Below are 23,459 nucleotides of genomic sequence, written 5' to 3'. Positions count from 1 at the left end.
AATTGTGTCCTTAGACGGACTGTTTACGGGGACGGTCAAAATAATGTATGTTTACCTAGTCCTCTTCGCTGTTTTATCCTATTTAGTGTGTATAAAATACATTTACAATCGACAATGGCACGCTTTGAGGAGCTCGCTGAAACGTACCTTCAACGTTTCGTCAGAAAGAAAAACAGTTGGCGCTGACGTCAGAGCTCTGGTTGTTACTGCGCATCCGGACGATGAATGCATGTTCTTCGCCCCAGCGATCATACGGCTAGTTGAATTAAACGCCAGCGTACACCTGCTGTGCTTGTCTGAAGGTATGAGAAAAGAAAACACTGATTCCCATTGATAATAACAGCAAGGCAGTTTAAAGTTAAGGGGAAACTGACTACGTATTTCATCTAGAATGTTTGGTTTCAGTTTTATCCACCCGTTCGGGTTTAGACTTTGAAGTAAATCTCCTTGGCCAAAAGACACAAAGGTTAAAGATAAACAAAGCATCACCTTTAAGATTGAAGCTATAGAAAAAGTAATCTTCAGGTTGAAAACATATTAACCTCATCTTCAAGGTGAGGTAATAAATAAGTAGGATGTAAAAGCCATAGAAAACTGGTATCCGCTTATGTTCAGTAACTTAATTTGTGAGGCAAGGGGACGGTTTGTTGAATGATGGAAAGCTAATTGGCACTATATTTTAATCAGACCTAATTAAATTGACAAACTGTCATTGAGTAGTATTATATAGATGTTTCGTAAACTTTATACGGGTGAGTTATACTTTTTTTATTTTTGATAAACCTGTGGACTCAACTTTTTCTGCAATTTTTGTGTACAGGGAACTACTATCATCAGGGATCTCAGCGCAGAGAAGAACTTCTCAGAAGCTGTGCTGTGTTGGGAATACCAGCCTCCAGAGTCACCGTCATAAACCATGAGTAAGCACAGGTTTGCAACAACATGCAACTCATAGATAACTGCTTTCACACTGGTAAATCAACGTTGTCTGTTTTGCACTATGAACCTGATTAACTTACTTGAACACTGTTATTTGATGGGGAAAAGCTTATTAAGAATTTTTTTAAAACAAAATTACTAATGGCAAACTTATGTTCTTTGTTTTTAGTTTGATCAGTGTCAAGAACTGTATTTAGTTATTCCTGACTTCCTATTAGCTTGGAGGCTATTTGTATTAATTGACACATGATATTAATACTAATATTAATTTCATCATTTTCCAGGGATGGATAAAAATGAAATTGATCTTAAAAAGAAAGTTTTAAAAAATCTGAATTTCTAAACATAATTTTTTAATCATTTACATGTATATTCCAGTGACACAATAACACTTTTTATTTATTTTTATTTTGATTAAAATAAAAACATGTGTCTATCTTCATCAAGATAGACTGCTAAGGGGCCAAATTTGCTTTATCTAGACTTCTAAAATCACCCAGAGCGTCGCATGTCGCCCTGGGCTATTCTTCAGACACCCCTCTGGTACAGATTATTGTACAAGCAATTTCAAGTAAATGTTTTAATAATAATAATAATAATAATAATAATAATAATAATAATAATACATTTTATTTGACAACGCCTTTCAAAACACCCAAGGACACTTTACAACATTCAAAACACAAGTTAAACAGTAAAGAAATGGCTACCAAAAATGTACTAAAAATTCCGGAATGTTATTAAAACTAATAAAAAAATATAGAAATAGGGAAATCTGCTTAAGTAAGGTAAATGTGCTGATTTAACGTTCTTTTTATATTCTAACCCACTATTATGGTCTCCGTAAGGTGGCGGGGCTTTCTGAGGGATTTCTTACCTGGAGGAAGATTGCTCTGTAGAATTAGAATGCTTTGGGATCCCTGTAAACAAGCTGACTAGAGGCATGCCTGGGTTTCAGTGCTAGATTTCCTAGATGCCCAACCTGATTGAAGATATGTATAAATGGATGGATGTTCTTTATTTAGCTCATTGCTTAGCTTCTTAGCACGTCTGCCTCTTTTAAAGCATCAGATTCTTTCCTGTAAGCCAGCGTTTGTCAAAACACAAAGCGCTGACCACAAATCCACAGATCACATCCTGGCATTCTGCCCGCAAGTGACCTCATTCTTTCTGAGCTGATGTATTATGTAAGGAGGTTGATAAGTCTGCCCTATGGGACACCAGATTCACCCAAAAAAAAAAAAAACTCCCCAAAGAAATCCCAACACCCATTAATCTATACACTCTTCTACTTCCTGTATGTAACAAAATATATTTTTATTTGTACATTTTTGTAAAATATTGTAAAGCAAATTTAAAAAGTGAGCTTAAAGCATAATTTTTTTTTTCATCTCAAGTTTGAAACAATAATTCTCTTGTGAAAGAGAATTTTCTCTCTCTCTCTCTCTCTCTCTCTCTCTCTCTCTCTCTCTCTCTGTTTAATGTGAATAAAATCTTCAGCCTGACTTTTAAATGTTTGGAGTTTCTCAGAAGCTCTGAGCTGCCTCCATGTGAGTCCCAGCATGTTGCCTCACCAGGAGAGCTGGATGAACTCTGACACTCACCTGGAACTCCCAGTAATGAGTTGGCAGCATTCCCAGACTGTCTGCCCCAAAGAACAACTGTGTGTGTGTGTGTGTGTGTGTGTGTGTGTGTGTGTGTGTGTGTGTGTGTGTGTGTGTGCTTGCTTCAGCACTCTTGCCCAGACCCCACCATTTTACCATCTTTTTGCTCACAGAATATAGCTGAACTTTGTTCTCCGAACTGTCTGCACTTCTGCTGAACCGGAGGGTGGCCCGTTTCCCCCTTTCCTTGTATTCCCTTGTTTGCCTGAAACACACACCTAAACACACACACCTAATCAGCACTTTGAGACGCCCGCTCACTCGCCACCAACTGGTCCCCCTTCCTCCTCCCCGCGTCCACGTCTGCTGAAGCCAACCGCCAAGGACTGTGGGATACATTGTGGCGACACACTAAGCGCTGCTAATGTAGGTCATTGCGAACTGTTTTTCTCTGCTTGTGTCTGCACACGGCCAGCCACACTTTGGCTTCGCTCCCGACCTCGCTCGCCGGTTCAAGTATGCTCTTGTTTTTCCATTGCTGTTCATTTTGTTCTGCCCAAAGACGGAGAGAGGACAGGGTAACCTTTAGTCCACATTGATTGTTAGAGTTGAACTGGTCAGTTTGGGGTTGTAGCTTTCACTGTAATGAGGTCATATATTTGGGCTGGTTCTCTATCCACGTGAAGGACAATTTAAAATCTTTCCTGAATCTGTAAAATAACAAGATTGGTCAAGTTTATTTGTAGGTTTTTTTCCTACCTTCATCCCTCTGTTGCTAATTTTTCTTTTTTGCATCTGCAACAGAAAAGTATCCCCACAGCATGATGATGCCACCACCTGTTTCAAAGTGGGGGTGACGTGATCAGGCTGAAGCGCAGATTTACTTCTCGCTCTCCACAAAGTTTTGTTTGTATGTCAAGAAGGTGCTGTGGTGGCTTCATCTCATCGGCTGTGCACTGTGGTTTAAAAACAAAATCTACAAGTTTTGAATATACCAAATTCAGTTTCTGATTTTAATAGATTTTTTCCCTCACTTTTTCTTCCTTAAAAAATGACAAATGACAGAATATATCGTAATAAACTGACTTTTATTTCCATAATTCCTTCTGCAAGTTGACCTGAAAAGAAATAGAAGCTGTAAAACACATTTGTCAAAGAAGATGAGCTTTGGTTCTCTGCAGCTCCTCCAGAGTCACCATGGGCCTCTTGGCTTCATCTCTGATTAATGTTATCTTTTGGTTGGTTGTACTGGATTTTATTTAGTGGTTACTATAATATATATGTGTTGAAATGGTTTTGTTTGTTGGAAAAAGTAAAGGAAAGTATGAATCATTTCCTTCTACTTTACACCTAACTACCACTTTGCACTGGCCTGTCACATAAAATACATTGACCTGTGCTGTTGTTACACGGCAAAAATGTAAAAATAACAAGATTAAGCTGGTGTGAATACTTTTTAAAGTCACTGCAGATCAAACAGGTGACTCCACCTGTATTTGTAATGGAGACACTAACTCAGACAGCTGCTGCAGCTCAACAGTGGAAGCCCTAGCTGTCCTCTGTGCTGCGCTGCGTTGTTGATGAGGGAGGAGTTCGGGTGGTTACATGGCGACAGATCTACTTAGTCAGACAAGCTCTCATGCAAATACAGATCATTTCTTCGATGCGACAGGAATAACACTGGAGCTCCATTTCAGTATGGCAGTTTAATGGCGATGGGACAGCTGTGTTGACAGCATGAGGGTTGGGGGAGGCCGGCGGCACACCGGGGTCTCTGCGATCAAATTCGATCTGAGCACGCTCTGGTGCCTCCTTGCTTGCCCGTGCTTGACCTCTGCCTGCTCTCTGGGCTCGATTGTAGCTGCTTGCTGTGTAAATTCCGCTGCCCCACCGTCGCATTGTCCATCAGACTGAACTTCTATCAATGCCCGTCTCTGACTCTGACTGCTGCTATGCTTCAAATCTTCTCTCGCTAGCAAATCAAAAACTGGACGCTGTGGTTTTCAGTAGGATATGTGCAAACCTCTGCAGAGATATAAACATCAAGCATGATGTTTTTCTGAAAAAAAAAAAAAAAAAGAAGCCTGTCATGAACTGCCAGGTTTAAATAAACACTGATCAGTGTTAAAAATAACCAAAGCTGATTTATACTCACCTGGTAGTGGGTGACAACTAAAAACAAAGAGGCTGAACATGTGTAAATTTGTTTAGGGCACAACTGACATGCAAGTTATAATTTTTTCATCTGGTGTTCGTCTGTATCCCTCCCTCTTTTTAGTACCGCCCTGAGCAACTGCCCATATGAGCTGGGAAGGACTCTGCAGTCCAGTACTCATTTGTTTCGAATCTTACATAAAGAATAGGGACTTATTTTTGTCAATAGGGGACTTCTCATTGGAGAGGACAAAAGTAACGTGGGATTTTCTGGTTCTGGTCTGCTCTGCATCCCCAGAACCAGAACCAGAACCAATCATGGAGATGTGGCATTCAGCTTCTGTGCACCACAAATCTGCAAAACTGTAAAACAGATAAAAACTGAGTTCCTTTAAATCAAGGCTATAAAACCCCACCTGTTTAGCATTGCTTTTGAACCATAATAAATGGCACATTGACCAACATGCCTTTTATGTATTGATGATTTTGATGATCTCACTGGTCAGAATGTCATATTTGACACTGGTTTCGCAATTGTCGACTGTTCTTTAAGAATTTTTATTTTTGTGTTTTTATAATGTAAAGCACGTTGAACTGCCTTGTTGCTGAATTGTGCTGTTGAAATAAGAGTGATTGGTTAGTTAGTTTGATTGATTGATTCATTGGTTGATTGATTGATAAATAACAGTCATTAAGCATCACATCCATGCTTCTTCACACATGAATGTTGACATGTAGAAACTTCCTGTCATAACTACGGCACTAATCCCATAGCTATTTATTGGACATGTGTGAAGAGTGGTAAAACCTGCAGGCCACGAGTGCCATGTAAATAATGAAACAACATATGTCAGTTGCCTTAGCTACCGCAGCCGCAGCCTCCTTGTTACAGTGGCTTATTGTGGCTGTTCTGTCAGCGTGCAGTGGCATCTCGGCTGTTCCCAGCAGGACATATTATCTGACCTCATGGACAGAAGTCTGGCAGCTTCACAGGCCTGTCGTCCATGTGACCAGACAAAACAAGTCCTCTCTAACACACACACACACACATACACACACACATACACATACACATACACATAGAATCCTTTTACTGGGCCAAAGTTCAACAACTGCGTACAGATGCCTGCAAGCAATTAGGCATCCGCATGCAAAGCTACAAAGAGGATCTGGCGAGGTTACTTGAGGACAGTTCGTCCTGTTGCCATGGTGAAGCCGACAGCCTGCATCCGGCAGGAGAAAGGTCAGGTGGATCTTGCTCCTATCTATCTATCTATCTATCTATCTATCTATCTATCTATCTATCTATCTATCTATCTATCTATCTATCTATCTCATTTAAACGATCAAAACAATTATTTGTTTTGGCTACTTAAGTTTGAACTTTTTTTCCTTTCTGCCAAGTCACAAATGCAAACTTAGTTGCATTTTGTTGAGATTTTACATAAAGAACCAACACAAAAATGGCAACAACAAAAAATTATGAAGGGCAGTCATATATATATCTTTTTTTAAATTGAAATCTGACGACTGTTTTGTGTATTTTCTTGACCCTTGAATAATATAGAAAGTTAGGTGTATTAGGTAGAAAATGTTCTAAATGCATGTAATTAAATTTGACTATGAATTCAGATGTTCTCTGAAGGCCATAGAGGTTTGTTAAAGAAGGACAGCAAACACAGAGCATCATGGAGACCAAGGAACAACGCAGACAGGTAGAGAGTTGTGAAGAAGTTGAAGACAGGGTTATGGGATAAAGCCATACCCTAAGCGTGAACAGTTCTCAAAAGATTATAGAGAATCAGTGAAAAGTAACACTGCTCTGGTGAGATAATCAGTTCACAGCTATTTGTGGTGCGCTCTGAAAATGTTCTCAATCTTAAATGCATATGAGTGAACTCCAAGTATCAGACAAGACAATCATGCTCTGAAACCATAGAGATAGGGGAGTAAGTGTTTATTTTTCAACAAAAATATACATTTAAGTTCACGGCAGCCTAATGAAATTGCTCTCGGTATAATTTTAAGTATTTCCAGTCAGTGACATTATTTGAGGTGATTTTAAAGTGTACGATTTTTTTCAAAGTTGGGCTACATTAGCCAGCGTTTAATTATTTTGTGTTACCATGCAAAGTAAAAAAAAAGAAAAAAAGTATCTGTAGCCATTTTATAGCTTATTTGAGGTTTCACAATTCAATTATTTAATTTCATTTTTATAAATTTGTATAAACTCTCAGACTTTATTATCAGCTTCAAGGGTTTTATTTGTCAAAACACAACCACAACCTCTCATTTCCCAGCTAAGTGCTAGCTTGTGTTGGTCTGCCTTGTAATAGCTGAATAACCCGTTGAGGTTTGTGGATGTAATGTGACAAGATGTGAGTGGTGTGAAAACTTTTGCAAAGGAGCTTGGTTTGTGGGTTCAGGGTGCTCCTATTTATTTGCTTTCATTTAGTTTCAGGTTGGACAAAAGCAGACATAACCTGATGCCCAGGCCTCATTATTAGTAGGTCACTGGTATCAAATTGTCAGGGCATTGCATTCAGTCCATGATGGACAGTTTTAAACTATCTCTGAACCCTCATTCCTCCTCGCTGTGGCATTCATAGCCCCTTTCCCCGAATGCCTGACCCCCCATGGCCCCGGCAGCCAATAGAAATGTGTTCTAATCCATCACTTCCCTCTGTGACCTCCACTGTCCTGGCTCTTTGTTAGCAACAAAAGACAGGGAGACAACTGCTGACACGAGGCCACCCCTGCAGCTCACCAGCAAGCAAGGCTGCAGCTCACACCAGATATTATATATTTAATTGTTTTTATTCTCTAAAAACTTCCCCAAGTAAATATAGACTGTCATTTGTAGCCCAAACGTTTTCATTCTTGTTATGTTTCAAACTCTGGCCTAACATGGAAAATCTTTGGCAATGTACGCAATAACCTCAGCACTAAATCCTTCTCCTTATCTTTTAAAAGTTTACAGCTACACTCTTCCTTGCAGATGTCAGCAACCTTTTGTGGTTTTTATCAGCTGAAAGCAGAGAAGTGAAAACAGCATTCGCTCCATTTTTAATTCAAGCCTCTGGGTTTTTCCGTGTCAGCCAAATTCATCGCTAAGCAGATTTGAAGCCCCTTTGCTCTTATTTATGTGTGTGTGTGTGCGTGCGTGCGTGCGTGCGTGCGTGCGTGTGTTTTTTTTTCCCTCTTGAGTTTAGGATGTTGGGAAACACAGGAGATCAATACTCAGCGTTGTATCTCAGCAGCAAAAAACGGGGATTTGTGAATGTTTAGTAGGTCAGCAGGGTGGGTTGGCCAATCTTGATGTTTGATTTGTGCTTTGTGTCGCCTCCAGGCTGCAGTTTCAGATGAAGGAGAAGCTACAAGGCTATCGACCCTTAACCTTTGAACTCTTCAGTACTCAGCCATTTTTGCACCTAACAAAAGCTCACTTTCTAAAGCACTGTTAAAGAAAAAAATTGAGCTTTGGACAGAAATAACTTATCGTACTTTTGAAGTTGCAAAAATAAAAGACTTCACACTTGAAATGGGACTTCTGTACTGAGATGCATTTCAGACTGCAGCCTGGTTTTTACAGTGAAAGAAAGCGCCTTATTATTAGCCAGTGGCATTGGTGGAATATGGGATGTTTATGGCTCATAACACTCTGCTAATGTTAGCTGTAGCTTCACAATAATCACCACATAAATGTCTCTCCACCTGAATGTCGTATTAAATGATTTTGGATTTAATACAACAGAATACAAAAAACTCACCAGATATTCACTCGCTCTTAAGCTAGATGCTAACAGAAGGACACTTCCGGCTAAAAATATCAAAATAAAAGTACTTCCTGCTTCCTTCATTCAGATGTTTAACAGTCATTTACTTACTAAACTTTTCCTAGTAATAGTACCTAATATTCTAACTTTACTATTTAGAATTGAGATAAAAGGTTTTAAATGTGGACTTAGAGAATGGCTTCCAAATGTTATTACAAATTAACTTTCTGAAGCAAAAAATACATATTTAGTTCAACGAAGGAGTGGAAAACAGGAGCTACTTATTCACTATAATGGCACACGAGCAGATCGCTTAATACAGAAATTCTACATTTATAAGTTTTAATTATTTTTTCTTAGCTCATAAATGTGAATTTATGTTTCTAAAAGGATGAACATATTACATTTGAACAACTTCAAAAATAATATTAAAAAAGCACATTTTTGGATGCATTGATAACTGCAAGCCAATTTTTACATTTTTTTACATTTTTACAATCGGCCCTTCTCCACAATCTTCCTCAGGGTCCGGTCACCTCTTCTCGTTGTGCAGCGTTTTCTGCCACACTTTTTCCTTCCCACCGACTTTCCACTGAGGTGCCTTGATATAACACTCTGCAAACAGCCGATTCGTTCAGAAATTTCTGTTTCTCACCCTCTTGCTTGAGGATGTCAGTGATGGCCTTCTGGACAGCAGTCAGGTCAGCAGTCTGACCCATGATTGCGGTGAACCAGGCTGGGAGTTTTTAAAGGCCTCAGGAATCTTTTTCAGGTGTTTAGAGTTACTTTGTTGATTCAGATGATTATTTTTATTGCTCGTTCAGAGAACCTTTTCATAATATTCTAATTTTTTGAGACAGGGATTTTGGGTTTTCATGAGCTGTTTGCCGAAATCATCAAAATTAAAACAATAAAAGACCTGAAATATTTCAGTTGGTGTGCAATGAATCTAATTTTTATCATGACATTATGGAAAATAATGAACTTTATCACAATATTCTAATTTTATGACCAGCACCTGTGTGTGTGTGTGTGTGTGTGTGTGTGTGTGTGTGTGTGTGTGTGTGTGTATATATATATATATATTGGAGCTCTGGCTGTATGTTTGGTTCCATTGTTCTGCTGAAAAGTGAAGCACCGCTCCAGTCTTTTCCAGCATTTTTCACAGTTCCAAATGATGCATTCAATGTAGGCTTTAACACAATATCTTTCTTCTTATCTGGTTTCCATAAAAGCCAGATTTGATCTTTTTTTTTTTTTTTTGCAAAACAGGAAGGCGGTGATGTGTTTGATCTTGTTGATAATCAAAGTCTCCTTCTCCTTTTTTCTTTTTTTGGCCCACTACAGAAAACTTCCAGATGATCCCAAAGCCGAATGGAGCGTCTCATTAATCTCCTCTGCAGTACTGAGGCACATTACAGATCACTGCATCAACATGGTAGGTTCACCTCTGAGTAAAGCTCTTATAATTTCCCCTTTGTTATTTAAAGTTTCTCAACCTGTTGTTTTATATTATACATGTGTTTTGGCGCCCCAGTTGCCCAATTCATTATCCCCGTTTGACTGCGGCGTGTGTAATAATCCCTCTTAGCCACGCCCACTCTGCATTTTTAGCCCTGGAAAAACAGAGGAAATGGCCTTTGCTGCAGCAGAAAGTCGAAATCTGTTTACACATAGATTCTTATCGGCCGCCAGCACAGTTCCGTGCTATTAGCTAATGGGAATGCAGTAAATTTAGAATCATATTCTGCTTTTTCCACACATCTGGTTTATATCAACAAGAGCTTAAATCGGAATTACCCCCAACCAAAGACAACACGGGAGCAGGAGAACAAGCTCTTTTTTGTAAGATTGTGGAAGTGCAATCAGGCTCCCTTGACTAAAGTAGACAAACAAACACACCGTCTCCTCCTATCCTGTCCAGCCCAGCTGTTGTAAAATGCAGCCCAAAAGTGGGCAAAAGACTCATGTTAGTCACACAGAAAGAAACATCTGTTCTGAAAATCCAAAAGTGGTAATATCGCTTCTTCAGCCTAGTACATGGTTGTTCTCTTGTTATGCAGTCAAAATGTATGTCTTGCTCATTATTTATGACCTCAACAGTCCCGAAAAGCCCAAAATTTAGACTTGCAACAATAACCATCTCTGAAGAGCCCTGAACACACCAAACCCCATGGTGAAACATAATGGTGGCAGCGTCATGCAGTCGCGAGGCTTTCTTCAGCTGTGTCAGGAAAGTTGGTCAGAATTGATGGGAATATGGGGTGCCGGGGTGGCGCAAGGGGTTAAGCACAACCCACATAAGGAGGCCTTACTCATCAACCCGGCCGCCGCAGGTTCGATTCCCAGCCTGGTGACCCTTGTCGCATGTCTTCTCTCTCCCTCTTTACCTAATTTTCTGTTTTTACACAAGTCATGTTTTCAAATTTATCTTATTGAACAAACAATGGAGAGCATAGTATCCCGACAATATGGAGAGTTTTGGGGGATTTTAACCATCATTAATAGGAATTTGTCATATCAATAAAAACAAACGATCAATAATAAACAATACGATAAATGCCTACCCCTATTAGAACAGTCTAATGTCCAGACCGAGATCCACAGATGCCCTGTCTTCAATCTAACTAAGTTTGGGACAGATTGAGAGGAGAAATGATCAAAAAACTCCAAAAGACTCGCAGGTGTAACTGCAACAACAGACAGTTCTTCCAATGTATTGCATTGTTCATATATGTTTGTTTATAAAAGCAATTTAAAACTATCTGAAAACCATTTGAATATTTCTTACATGTCTGTAGATTCATGAGCGTAGGAGAGTTTAGAGTTTGCAGAGAAAGTCATGGTACTGTAGACCTGAGCACAGCCGCTCACATCTTCAGTCATGCGCCTTCTGCTCTCCCTTTGACCTGATTTTTTTTATTTTTTTTTGTCCTGTTTCCTCCCGTGGTGTTCAAGTATGCACAGAAAAACACTCTGAAATATCTGGCTGTCAGCTGCCATGCAGCTCCATGGTCAGGCACCAGCAGGCTTCCACTAACCCCAACATCTTTTCTTTTTATTGTTTTGGTTTCTTTAACTGTACTCTCAGATACCACCAATTTTCTTTATTTTTTTTACCCAAACCTTGAGCAATTTTGTTGTTCCAGGTGCTGACCTTTGACGGAAGAGGTGTGAGTGGTCATGCCAATCACGTAGCCATCTATAAAGCTGTCAGGTAAGGACTGGCCCTGAAGGACTTAGCCAGAAGAACAACTCTGGCAACCACCAACGCTAAAACCCTGAAAGCAGTCCGCTCCGCAGTCATAAAAGTCTTTCCAGGAAAATGCAGGAAATTTGGACTCACAACAACAACAGCCATCCCTCTAACTGCTTCCCCACAAAAACACACACACACACACATGCATATAGACCATGTTTTTAAGAATTGGTCTGTTACATAGCTGAGAGGTCATCCAAACAGAGTCCTCTGAGGCACTGGGCTTGGCTCCTAGCGAGCGGCCGTAAATTCTGTCCCCTGAAGTGGTGAAGAGGGAGGGAGAGGAGGGCGGCTTGGGTTTGGAGAGGCCGCCTCCAGCCAGACTGTTGGTTTAAAGAAATGTGTTTGTGAAGAGTAAATCAAAATCCCTAGAAGGCACTTGGATCTCTTTCTAACAACCGGCTGCACCTTCACGGTTACGGTTCTCTGTTAGCCTAGTTTGTCGTTCTAAAAAGTGAGCCCTATAAAACGCCATCTCATGATTCTCATGAGGCTAGAGCCCAGAGGGAGTGTGTGTTAGTTTTACGCTACTCAGGATCTTAGTGTTTTGCTCATTTGTAAACAGATTACAGAGAATAAATGTGTGAAAAAGTCAGCACAGTTGGAGGTTTTCATGAATACCATCAACATAAATGCAACTCATGCAAGTTCCTGTGATATGAACACTAAACCTTCTTGTTTTCCCTTGCAGACATCTTGCTTCTACTGGTGAATTGCCTAAAGGTAAGGTGTTGCATAAAGACAACTTGTAGAAGATTGACATGTTTATTGAAGGCTCTGGGAAGTCCAGCAGAGACTGGATTGGCTGATCTTTGCCTATTTAATGAGCGTTTAGCGCCCTCTTCTGTTCAAACACGTTCAACAATCTTCTCTCTGCTCCACTTTACTTGCAGCCAGTTTGGCCTCAGTAGTTGTGCGCTTTCAGATTCTTCCTCTTCTCGTCATTTTCAGAAGTTTCCATAGAAGCATCATTGCCTTTTAGTTTTACTTTTGTTTTCCTCGAAACATTTCTAAAGAGCCACCGGATGGGAAATTTCCTCGAAGACTGAAATGAAAGCTTTTGTGTTCTACTTAGTACACAAAAGCATTAAAAATAAAAGAGATAATCGAAGAGTAAAGAAATTTAGAATCCTGCAAAAGTATTCGTGTCCCTTTCAATCTTCTACATTTTGTCACATGACAACTACAAATTGCTTGCTTGTTTTTCTATATTTCCTTAATTATGGGAGATCTGCGATTGGCCGATAATAACACATGAAACCGCCACAAAAGTCTGAAAATCAGCCACTGTTCCCTTTTGCTCTGCTGTGAGACAGGGCTGACTGATGGCTCACCAGGTCACTTCTGCAGGTCCGCTGTTAACAGTAGTTTCTTCACTGTTGCAAACTTAGCAACTTTTCAGACAAAACAACCCCAATCTGCTCCAGTCAAAATCAGAATCAGTAGGTCCCCGACCTGGTGACTTTATGACTGACTCAGAGCAGAATATACCAACTAGCTTCCACGCTACCATAGCAGAAAATCTGTCTATTCCAGGAAGAGACTGGCAATAAAATTTTCCACATTCTGTTAGCGCACAAGCAGGTGAGCCCAGTATCTTTACTCTCTTCCTGTCAGCCGTTCCTTTGGATTTAGCCACTCTATAGTTATTAAAATGACCAAAGGTAAATATCCCTCTGTCCTTACTTATTTTTAGCTAAGAAAAAGAGTGAAAATTGTTGTTTTCCTTCCACTTAAACACTACTATGTGCTGGTTATCACATAAAGATAAAAAAAATAATAATTCCCTGAATGTTCGTGGTCATTACAAGGTAAATGGTTCAAAGGACGAGAATAAAACTCTACAAAGCACCGTCTACTTCACCCTGACGACCTGTCCTGCTGTTGGCTCAGAGTGAAGCAGCTGACGATTAGGCCGGGTGATAACCCTCGCCATCAGGCTGTAAGGGGATCTCAGCTAATCTTGCTGCATGTGAGGGGAAACCGTCTGCGCCACATCAGCAGTCTGAGCTCTTCTACATGACGTATCATTTGAGCGCTGTACAGCACCTGCATACTTCTCATCTTAAGAACTTGAAAAGCAGGTTGACCTTGTTGTCTGCCTAAATACCGTCCACCCTGAGCTTTTAACATTACCAGCTGTCTGAGTCTCCCTTGTGTTTGCTCACAGATTGTGTGTTGTTCGCCCTGGAAACCGTAGGCCTTTTAAGGAAGTACACCTCCGTCCTGGACCTTCCCTTCAGCTGGTTTCTACCGTCACATTTTCACTGTGTTGTTGGTCCAAAGGGCTACAAGCAAGCCAAAGTAAGCCTTAGGGTGAACAGGTTTGCCCACAAGACGCGTCACATTGTATTTTTAGACTCCCACACCCTTTTAGTGCTTTGTGATATGAATATGCACTAGGAAACCATATTTTACAGCATGAAACAAGCTGTCAAAAGTATAAATGACACAATATTAGGCATAATCAGTCATTTTCTAATGTTCTCGTCATGTCCCTCACAGGCTGCCATGCTGTGTCATCGCTCTCAGCTTCTGTGGTTTCGGTATCTCTACATCACCTTCTCAAGGTACATGTTCACAAACACATTCCAGATCGTTCCACAAGGACCGAAGAATCTGAAGATCTACTGAATGTTCCAGCTTGTGACGGCGTGCCTATTGTTAACCTTTCAGCTTCCACATTTTCATGCGCAGTTGTTACAAACAAAGCGGATGACAGTTTTAATGAATCATGTTGTGTGTTTAAGAGACTCAAAGAATGTTGTCAGGACACTGTATGAAAACACTAAAGATTTTTATTGTTCTGTTTTTGATATAATGTTGATTAAAAAAAGCGGTTTTCAAAGTTGTGTGGCAACGGTTATTTTTACAGCATGTCCCCTTCAGGTTTAGACATGTCTTTGATGCTCTTGTGAGCTTGCATGCTTTCTTCCCACTTCTCCCCGCAAAACTTCTCCACGATGACGCTGCGCACAGTTCCTGGATCCAGACAGTGTGGAGCAACGCCTGAGGAAGTAAACAGGAACAGAAAATAGGAACTGAAAAACAACAACAACAAAAAACCGCTCATGTTCGGTATATTTCAGTAACACCTGGTTTTACCAGACGAGTTTATCGTTTAGTTTCAAGAGAATTTTCAGTTCCCAATATTTACCCCCCTATTATGATCATAAGATTTTTGTTTTGTACATATACTGTAGAAGTAAACTCTGGAGGAGTCATTTGGTATAAACACGTTCTTGTTGTGAAATAAGATGAGCAGGTCATGAGAGTAATGCAACCATCTCATGTCAATACTTGAGGCTGGGGTCTTACCAAATCCATCGGGATTGGATCGTGGTGTGTAGAAACTTTGAACTCCACAGGTTTTACAGAAGGTGTGCTTAGCAACATGAGTGTTGAAGGTATAGGTGGTCAGATTATCTACCCCCTACAGAAAAGAAGACACCACAAGCATTAAGACCTTTTCTCCTTTTTTAGATCTTAAGTAACCACTAACGTGTTTAAAGTAAACCGGTTACCTGTAAAAGAGTAAAGCGACTCTTCGGGACGATGAAATGGTGGTTTTGTTTTTTCGTGCAAACACTACAACTGGAGAAACTGATCAATTAGATTCATATTTTACAGTTCCTTGGAAAGCAGCGTCCAAGAACTTTTCCAGCCATTATCACTTTAGAAATATAACCTTTAAAGTGTTTCATTGAAACTTTGTGTGACAGACCAACACAGAGTAGAACACAGCTGAGGAGGATACGTGAGTTTTCTAAACTGGTACAAATACAAACCTTCAAAATGTGATGTATTTCTATTTGCACCCCGCCTTTGCAATGATACCCTTAAAAGCATCTGACGTAGCACTTAGAAGTCATCTAATTAGTAAATTGAGTCAACCTGTGTGTCGTTTAATCTCAATGTAAAGATCAAGAAATGTGATTGAGAATACACACTTGCAGTGAAACACATGGAGGTCAGGAGAACTCCAGACTTCAAATCTAACAGCTCCACAGTGGCATCCACCAGAGTGTTTCACAAGCTCCATTCTAAAAATAAGAGAAATAAACAAAACCATACATATATGAATTATCTATGTCCCTTTAGCCTTACTTTAGGTACATCAGGTAAATCAACTGTAGTCCATTTCCTCCATCACTTAGTCAAAGTTCAGTAGAAACTTTGTGACGTGTTTGTTGCGAAACCTGCTTACCTGACCCAACTAGAATATTCCAGTCGTCCTATCCAGAAAATCACAGTGAGCCTGATCAAAGTGCAACACTCATAAGTTTCACAATCACATAGAAGACCTTTCACCAAGATCAGATTTATCACACCTGCTGAATACGTTATTTTATGTGTGAACAGATCATTACAAAAGTAGCCTGTTAGATTGTACGTTCAGTATAAGGGCTAGGCCTAGTTCTTCCTTATGTGTTGTTTTCCTGAAACTCGTTGAGATAGCTGATAATTGCTTCCAGCAAGGGGAAGGGCAAACTACAGCCGACTTGAACAAACACATTCCTTGGAGGTTGAACCAGCTCAGCCTGCATGATGTTGGCAAGCAGTGATGTGTCAGATCACGAGTTCGGTGTCGTATGACATGGTCCCAGATGGGTGGGCTAAGGGAATGCTGTGACCCAAATACATAATTTATACATGCTCTCAGGTCAGTTATCCAGTCTGTGACCCAAAAATAGACACCAAGTAGGTTACAGATCCCCTTTTGAGCTTGCTGTTTTATATTATGTCAAACTAAAAATGGACTCTGCTTGTTGATTCTAAGATTTATTTTTCAAAGTCTCCATTTGTTTCTGTGACTCTACACAAGCTGCAGATGAAAAAGCTTAAAATATTAACCAAATAGTCCAGTCAATGAATGTTTCTATAAAAATTACTAAAGCTAGTGGCCAGCAGTCAATATGTTTGGAAAAAAGGTTCTTTCACATACATGTTAAAAATAGAAATTTATTCAAATGAGAAGATACTTTAGCTCAAGCTAAACAGATAAAAACACATCCTAATATAACTAGACTATAACATTAATATTGCCATAAAACGAACCGTGCATCATTAAATCCTACTATTTTCATAATTTGTTTGATTCCTCTGTCACAAAAATGACCTCGAAACAGATAAAAATGTATCTTTTTTCAGCGTTAAGTTTTGAGTTGCTACCGTTCACTAAGACATTTTTCAAGGTTAAATTTGAGTATATTTAAAAATGGCATACCTTCTCTATTACAACTGCTAAACCCAACATATTTTATATATTAATAGGAATCAGTTGGGTGAAACATCTGGAATTTTGCATGGTCATGTCCATGTGGTTATTACCGTACTCTGAGAAATGCAGTCATTCGACTTGATGGAAAAAAAAAACATATGTCGTCTTTTACTTCGTCTCATCGAAAACGAGGTCGCTGAAACCCTCATTTCACCGTAAAACCTTACATCTATCCAAAAAAAAAAACGTCAACAAAGGGCTGCATATAATTCCTAAATAAGTATGCGTTATAACTATCGAAAATTATGCTAGTCATCATACTTTACTTACTGTAACTCAGCAACCAATCACAAGGCAAACAAACATCACTGTTATCCAATCAGAAGAGAGGAGAAAGTTCTTGTTGTCGTGGCGTTTCTGGCAGATTCTGGAGAATGACCATTCACTACCACTAAGATATCATTCCGCAGCTGAAGAAAATTAGTTTTTCTTAAAATTTTAGCACATTTTTAAAACATCAAATATAATTAAACGTTAGGCTTTCAAAAAACATTACAGTACATAGTTATATTTTTATGGAAAGGGTTTATTTCAGGACTTTGAGAACTACTTTTGTATGCGGACTGATATGAATCTCTGGCACATAGCTCAGTATAAAAGACAGTGTCGAGCTTCAGACTGCAGCATTTCTTCAACAGGAGAAGACGGCGTTACTAGACGGCTACAGAATTGACTATTACAGTTTCGAAAGCTGTAAGTACATTTTAAGTACAATTTATGAAATACAATGTGTACATCGTATTCGTTTTTTACAAGTGAATACAATAATAGTAGTATTTAATATTTGTTGTTTGCTTTAATTCTTTTTCGAAGTGTAAAATTATGTCAGTTGAGGATAGTAACGTATGCCGATTTAATTTTGGCCGGAGACTCTTTGGTCTATTTAATTAAATTTACCGTTATTTTGTTCTCCGTTGTTTAGAGAGGCGTTTAGTGCTTGCCAGCAATGGCAGTGACTCGACATTTTGGCTTCGGCCATTAGAGGGGAACTGACGAACAAAGAGTCTATGAGCTCAAAATGGCGCTCGGGCTGTTAATGGTTGCTAAGGCGCGGTCGTATTTTTGAGAACATTCATGTATACATACGTGTGTATATATATATATACACACACACACACGTGTGTGTATATATATATAATTTCTTTTCTTTTGGTCTGATATCTTAATGTCTCATTATTTTTCTTTTTTTTTTATTATAGACTATTCTCTCACCAAATGTGAGAGTTAAGATGTGATGGCTTATTTCTTTCTCGTTGTTTTTTTTTTTTTTTTTGGTTTTATTATTGTAGGCTATTCTCTCAAGTTGTGGCCATTTCCTTTAACTTATTTTTTTTTCTATTCCCATTCCTTCTTTTAATTTATAAAGGTGGTGCAAGATGCAGATCTTTGTGAAAACCCTCACCGGCAAAACCATCACCCTTGAGGTGGAGCCCAGTGACACCATTGAGAATGTTAAGGCCAAGATCCAGGATAAGGAGGGCATCCCCCCTGACCAGCAGAGGCTGATCTTTGCCGGAAAGCAGCTGGAAGATGGCCGCACCCTGTCCGACTACAACATCCAGAAAGAATCCACACTCCACCTGGTCCTCCGTCTCAGGGGTGGCATGCAGATCTTCGTCAAGACCCTCACCGGCAAAACCATCACCCTGGAGGTTGAGCCCAGTGACACCATTGAGAACGTCAAGGCCAAGATCCAGGATAAGGAGGGCATCCCCCCTGACCAGCAGAGGCTGATCTTTGCCGGAAAGCAGCTGGAAGATGGCCGCACCCTTTCTGACTACAACATCCAAAAAGAATCTACCCTCCACCTTGTTCTCCGTCTGAGGGGTGGCCAGTAAATGATTCTAAAGAAAATGATTCCATGTTCTCTTAATTTGTTTCCTATGTCAACATTTAATGTATGACATGTAAAATTGCATAAATGTTACAATTTAAGTGACCAAAGTGTGTCTTCATATCACCTAATAAAAGGTTAAACTTATCTTTGTGGTGTGGTTCATTTGTCAGAATTAAGGAAACCATTCATTCCATAATATCCAAGTATTTTCCCCCAGTTCTATAAGAGTATCTGAATTTGCCTTTTGAAAATGTTAAAACTCTGACCATAAAATATTTAAATCATTAAATGCAAACTGTTAGTCTTTTCCTTTAGAATGTTAGCAGAAGTGACTGTCAAATTTATCAAAAGACTTAAATGTGTGTGTGATAAACTATGCAAGGATTAAACTTTTACTTTGGGTGTAATTTAAAATGAGTACATTTCAATGCTGCTCAAGTTAATGTTAAAGCAACTCTAGCTGTCAAGAATTCAAAAATGAAATGTCAATAGATGACTCAAGCATGATTAAAAATCACAATTTTCCACATTTTACATTTTTTGAAGAGTCAATTGGCCAAAAGGTTAAACGATTAGCTTTTTAAAGTAATATGGCATATTGCTGAAAATTGTTTTGTACTTTTTTTTGATCACTTGTTCAATTATCTCTCCAACACTTTGAACTGGTTAGGTGTTATCTTAGGCAGATTACTAACTACTTTAGTCAGCTGCTGGTCAGGCACACCTCCATTTTGTTAGTCACATCACAAACTTCATGTCGCATAACCAATGAGAGGTGGAATAGACATAGCTTTAGATAATTGATAGGTACAGTACATACAAGTTCTCCAGACTATTGAAATCATGTTACATGAATCTCACTATTGCTCCTTATAGCAAAACTGAAACCTAATTGCACATCTGCATATAATAGAAATTTTGAAAGGAAATTAACCAAAATCTCATTGTAGTGATGTGAAATGTGTTAATGTAGAATCAGCCAGTAAGTTTGTTATCCTATCAAGGAAATCACAAAATTCATTGCTACTAGGTTTCACAACTACGCTAAAATCATTTCACATTTGAATATTCTAATATCACTGGCATTCCTGTTCCTACATTATCTTAACATGCCATCATGCCTTTATAACTTCCAAAATGTAAAGTTTTAGTACCTTTCAGTTCCCCTTAAGTGGAACATTCCATCATCCCTAACCACAAGGGCATCCAAGGTTAAATGAGGCTTTGAGCTGAATTTCTCCCTTGCATAACTTTATTATATTTATATGGCTTGATCTGATGACAGAATGGTTTAATTTGTGAGCCAACAATCACTCAATTTACGTAGTGATTCATCAGTTAACTAATTTTTATGTCCAATATTCAATATGCTCATAAAACAGTGATTGGTTCTTGACAGAGCTGTCAATCTTGTTGCAAACTGTAAAATAGTTCTTAAGGTATGATTCAAGTACCAGTGGTACTTGGGCTGGTACTAGGAACAAATGTGGAACTTTGTTTGTTGTGATTTTGTTTTAAATTTCTTATAGATCAAAGTATCTCCCAATACTTGCCACATATGAAGTTTTAAAATGTTCAACATACCCAGGACTATATTCTGCCACGGTGAAGCATACAAAGCAGAGGACTTTAAAAAGGTTATATCACTTAATCTTGAACTGGTTTTTGATTACTTAAAACAGTGGGCATCATAAAAAAATTTAGATGTACAAGATAGCTAATCTGATGACGCTGCCAGGGCCGGTCCAAGCCTTTGGTGCCCTAAGCAGCTTTTTCTGGGAGGCCCCCATACCAACATGTCAACGCCAGATGATTCATAATTCCTAAGATGCTCTATGTATGTAACGTTTCTGCTTTTATTAGCATTATTTGTAATTAGCATATATTATACCAGTACTATTATGACTTGACTTCAACCTTAGAGGAGTAACAAATAAAAAATAATAATAAATTGGATTTTAAAATGCAGAGTGGTGTTTAAGTATGCCATTTTATTTTAACTATTTGAAAATAACATCAACTGATAAACACTAAATTTAGCATCCATTTCCCAACAGTGGCAGCAGACCATTAACAGGAAGAGATTAATCATTATTATCTATAAAAACAATAAAGTAATTATTGCATTATTAATGTTATTTTATATATATTTTTTTCTATCATGCTAGTTTGTTGCTCTTGGGGGCCCCATGGTGGCGTGGGGGCTCTAAGCAGCCGCTTACTTTGCATTGCCTTGGGCCAGCCCTGGAAGCTGCTGGTATTTGATTTAAGAGTTATTATGCTACTTGTTTTTGTTTTAAAGGGATCTGAACTGCATTTCATCATGTCAAGTTAGTTCAGGATGTAATATATTCCAAATCTGAACCGGCCCAATCTGGTAAGGTTTTTTGAATGGGATCCCCAGTTCTCAAAAATATTGTTAGAATCTCTTGTAAAATCAATGATATATTCTAGGCGGAGAAGTAGGGGCTCACCCAGGTTCGCATTCCTTTAATAACCACCACTGGTGGAGTTTGAGTTATAAAGGTTTGGCAACCACACGTTTAGAAATTTGATTTTTATAGCCTGAAATCTTGAAGTGCAACTAAATTTTGAGTGTAGTTCATTCATTTTAATACTGCTGTTTTGCGCACCTTTTTGAATATCATCTAATAGGCTCAGGGATTTAAATAATATGTATAAAACCGGGCTATGTAATAAAAGTAATTAATTAAAAAACGGTATACAGAAAAAAACTAAAACCAAAAAACGAGGACTATTTTCGTGGGCGGATGAATATCACTTGATGGGCGCATCGAGGGTATAAATGTGCTCGCCTCTTAGCAACAGCAGTCAGAGAGCGGAATTCGCCGTTTTTGAGCAATCTAGTGAACTAGCTGCAAAAAATTGTAAGTATGGTGTTTTGCGCTTTATGTTTTCTGTTACTATACAGTTAACTGTTTTCTTGAGTAGTTTCTGTTTCATATACTTCGTTTAAGTTACTTTTTAATCCAGTTGGCTTCATTTGTTTTTCCCAGTCAGCTGACGTCTAATAACCGGAACACGTATGGTGGTTAGCAACCAGGAATAACAATTTCAAGCAATTTGGTTGGCAGGTTCTCTTTTATTTTGTCGGCAATTTTAATAACGCCGTTAAACAGAACAGCTGTTGGTCTTCAGAAACTACGCGACTTTATTTCAAGCTGTGTCATCCATTCGACTGAAAGCAGAAAGGCAAACAATGGCTTTTTCCAAAATGGCGTTTTGCTTGAATCGCCGCCCTCTTACCAGTCAGTTCGGTCTGTACACTGAACCCCACAAACTGTTCGACTTTACTATTTTTAATTGCCGTGTCTTTCATGAAGAGACGAGTAATTCAATTATGACGTTAGGTTAATGTAGAGTGAATATCGACGGGATTTTAAAATCCAATTCCCCCACCTGAATAGTTAAAGCAAGATAAACGGGAAGTTGAAACAGTACCTCGGGATCCTCACTTTCTCTTCTATTTCAGACGCAAACATGCAGATCTTTGTCAAGACCCTCACCGGCAAAACCATCACCCTGGAGGTGGAGCCCAGCGACACCATTGAGAACGTCAAGGCCAAAATCCAGGATAAGGAGGGCATCCCCCCTGACCAGCAGAGGCTGATCTTTGCTGGAAAGCAGCTGGAAGATGGCCGCACCCTGTCTGACTACAATATCCAAAAAGAATCCACCCTCCACCTTGTTCTCCGTCTGAGGGGTGGCATGCAGATCTTCGTCAAGACCCTCACCGGCAAGACCATCACCCTGGAGGTTGAGCCCAGCGACACCATTGAGAACGTCAAGGCCAAGATCCAGGATAAGGAGGGCATCCCCCCTGATCAGCAGAGGCTGATCTTTGCCGGAAAGCAGCTGGAAGATGGCCGCACCCTGTCTGACTACAACATCCAGAAGGAGTCCACCCTTCACCTGGTCCTCCGTCTCAGGGGTGGCATGCAGATCTTCGTCAAGACCCTCACTGGCAAAACCATCACCCTGGAGGTGGAACCCAGCGACACCATTGAGAACGTCAAGGCCAAAATCCAGGATAAGGAGGGCATCCCCCCTGACCAGCAGAGGCTGATCTTTGCTGGCAAGCAGCTGGAGGATGGCCGCACCCTTTCTGACTACAACATCCAGAAAGAATCTACCCTCCACCTTGTTCTCCGTCTGAGGGGTGGCCAGTAAATGAGTTCAATATTTTATTCACTTAACATGACAAATGCACCTAATAAAGTGAGATCACAATAAATGGATTTTGTTTGGCTTATTTCCTGTAGTTTGAGTGCATTACATCAAAGTAATTGGTGAGTAAATTGCCAGATTTAAAATATTCCTTTGCCCTCGGTAGTTTCTATAAATCTTAGCAGATTCATGTAAAAGCCACTAGATGGCACTGTATTACCATTGATGACTAATGTGTCCCTTACACACTGGTCAGGCTATTCTGTTCAGACTGCAATACCAGCCTTTTGAATGGGGGACTTTAAAGTGATTTGCAAAGTTTCCAAATTTCCAGGTGATGACTCTTATCCAAACCAATCTATATGCATAAAGTCTTGAATTCTAGTGCCACCTGAGATTTATTACTGCCAGACTTTTAAAA

The 23,459-nt window shown here is 39.4% G+C and overlaps 3 protein-coding genes across 7 annotated transcripts; 2 read left to right on the top strand and 1 right to left on the bottom strand.

Moving 5' to 3' along the window:
- On the top strand, positions 1–14,435 carry pigl (phosphatidylinositol glycan anchor biosynthesis, class L). The gene is made up of 7 exons (XM_015017067.1): positions 1–302; positions 821–920; positions 9,821–9,911; positions 11,623–11,690; positions 12,424–12,455; positions 13,903–14,036; positions 14,238–14,435. Exons 1-7 carry the CDS (start codon positions 44–46, stop codon positions 14,364–14,366), a joined length of 813 nt encoding a protein of 270 aa, XP_014872553.1. The 5' UTR covers positions 1–43; the 3' UTR covers positions 14,367–14,435.
- LOC106936219 (polyubiquitin-B) lies at positions 12,573–23,106 on the top strand. The gene is given in 7 exon segments (XM_015017074.1): positions 12,573–12,578; positions 13,350–13,351; positions 15,132–15,139; positions 17,075–17,081; positions 18,380–18,844; positions 22,351–22,951; positions 22,953–23,106. Coding segments are annotated over 4 exon segments (1,146 nt in total). The 5' UTR covers positions 12,573–12,578; positions 13,350–13,351; positions 15,132–15,139; positions 17,075–17,076; the 3' UTR covers positions 23,028–23,106.
- cenpv (centromere protein V) lies at positions 14,513–17,705 on the bottom strand. 5 transcript variants are annotated; one of them, XM_015017071.1, is made up of 6 exons: positions 17,284–17,705; positions 15,940–15,990; positions 15,683–15,775; positions 15,257–15,326; positions 15,051–15,165; positions 14,513–14,741 (listed from the first exon to the last, which is right to left on the bottom strand). In XM_015017071.1, the coding sequence occupies exons 3-6, from the start codon at positions 15,772–15,774 to the stop codon at positions 14,602–14,604; spliced, it is 417 nt and encodes a 138-aa protein (XP_014872557.1). In that variant the 5' UTR covers position 15,775; positions 15,940–15,990; positions 17,284–17,705; the 3' UTR covers positions 14,513–14,601. The 5 variants fall into 5 exon arrangements, with proteins under 5 accessions (XP_014872557.1, XP_014872555.1, XP_014872554.1 ...); XM_015017069.1 differs by lacking the exon at positions 17,284–17,705 and adding an exon at positions 17,064–17,277; XM_015017068.1 differs by lacking the exon at positions 17,284–17,705 and adding an exon at positions 16,130–17,068.
- Positions 23,107–23,459: the final 353 nt, after the last annotated feature.

This window comes from Poecilia latipinna, unplaced genomic scaffold, assembly GCF_001443285.1.
Source record: "Poecilia latipinna isolate Pla-1442-1.1 unplaced genomic scaffold, P_latipinna-1.0 Scaffold2099, whole genome shotgun sequence".
NCBI classification, from domain to species: Eukaryota; Metazoa; Chordata; class Actinopteri; order Cyprinodontiformes; family Poeciliidae; genus Poecilia; species Poecilia latipinna.
The sequence above is the reverse complement of the archived record's forward strand: the minus strand, read 5'-3'. Positions and strand labels throughout refer to the sequence as shown.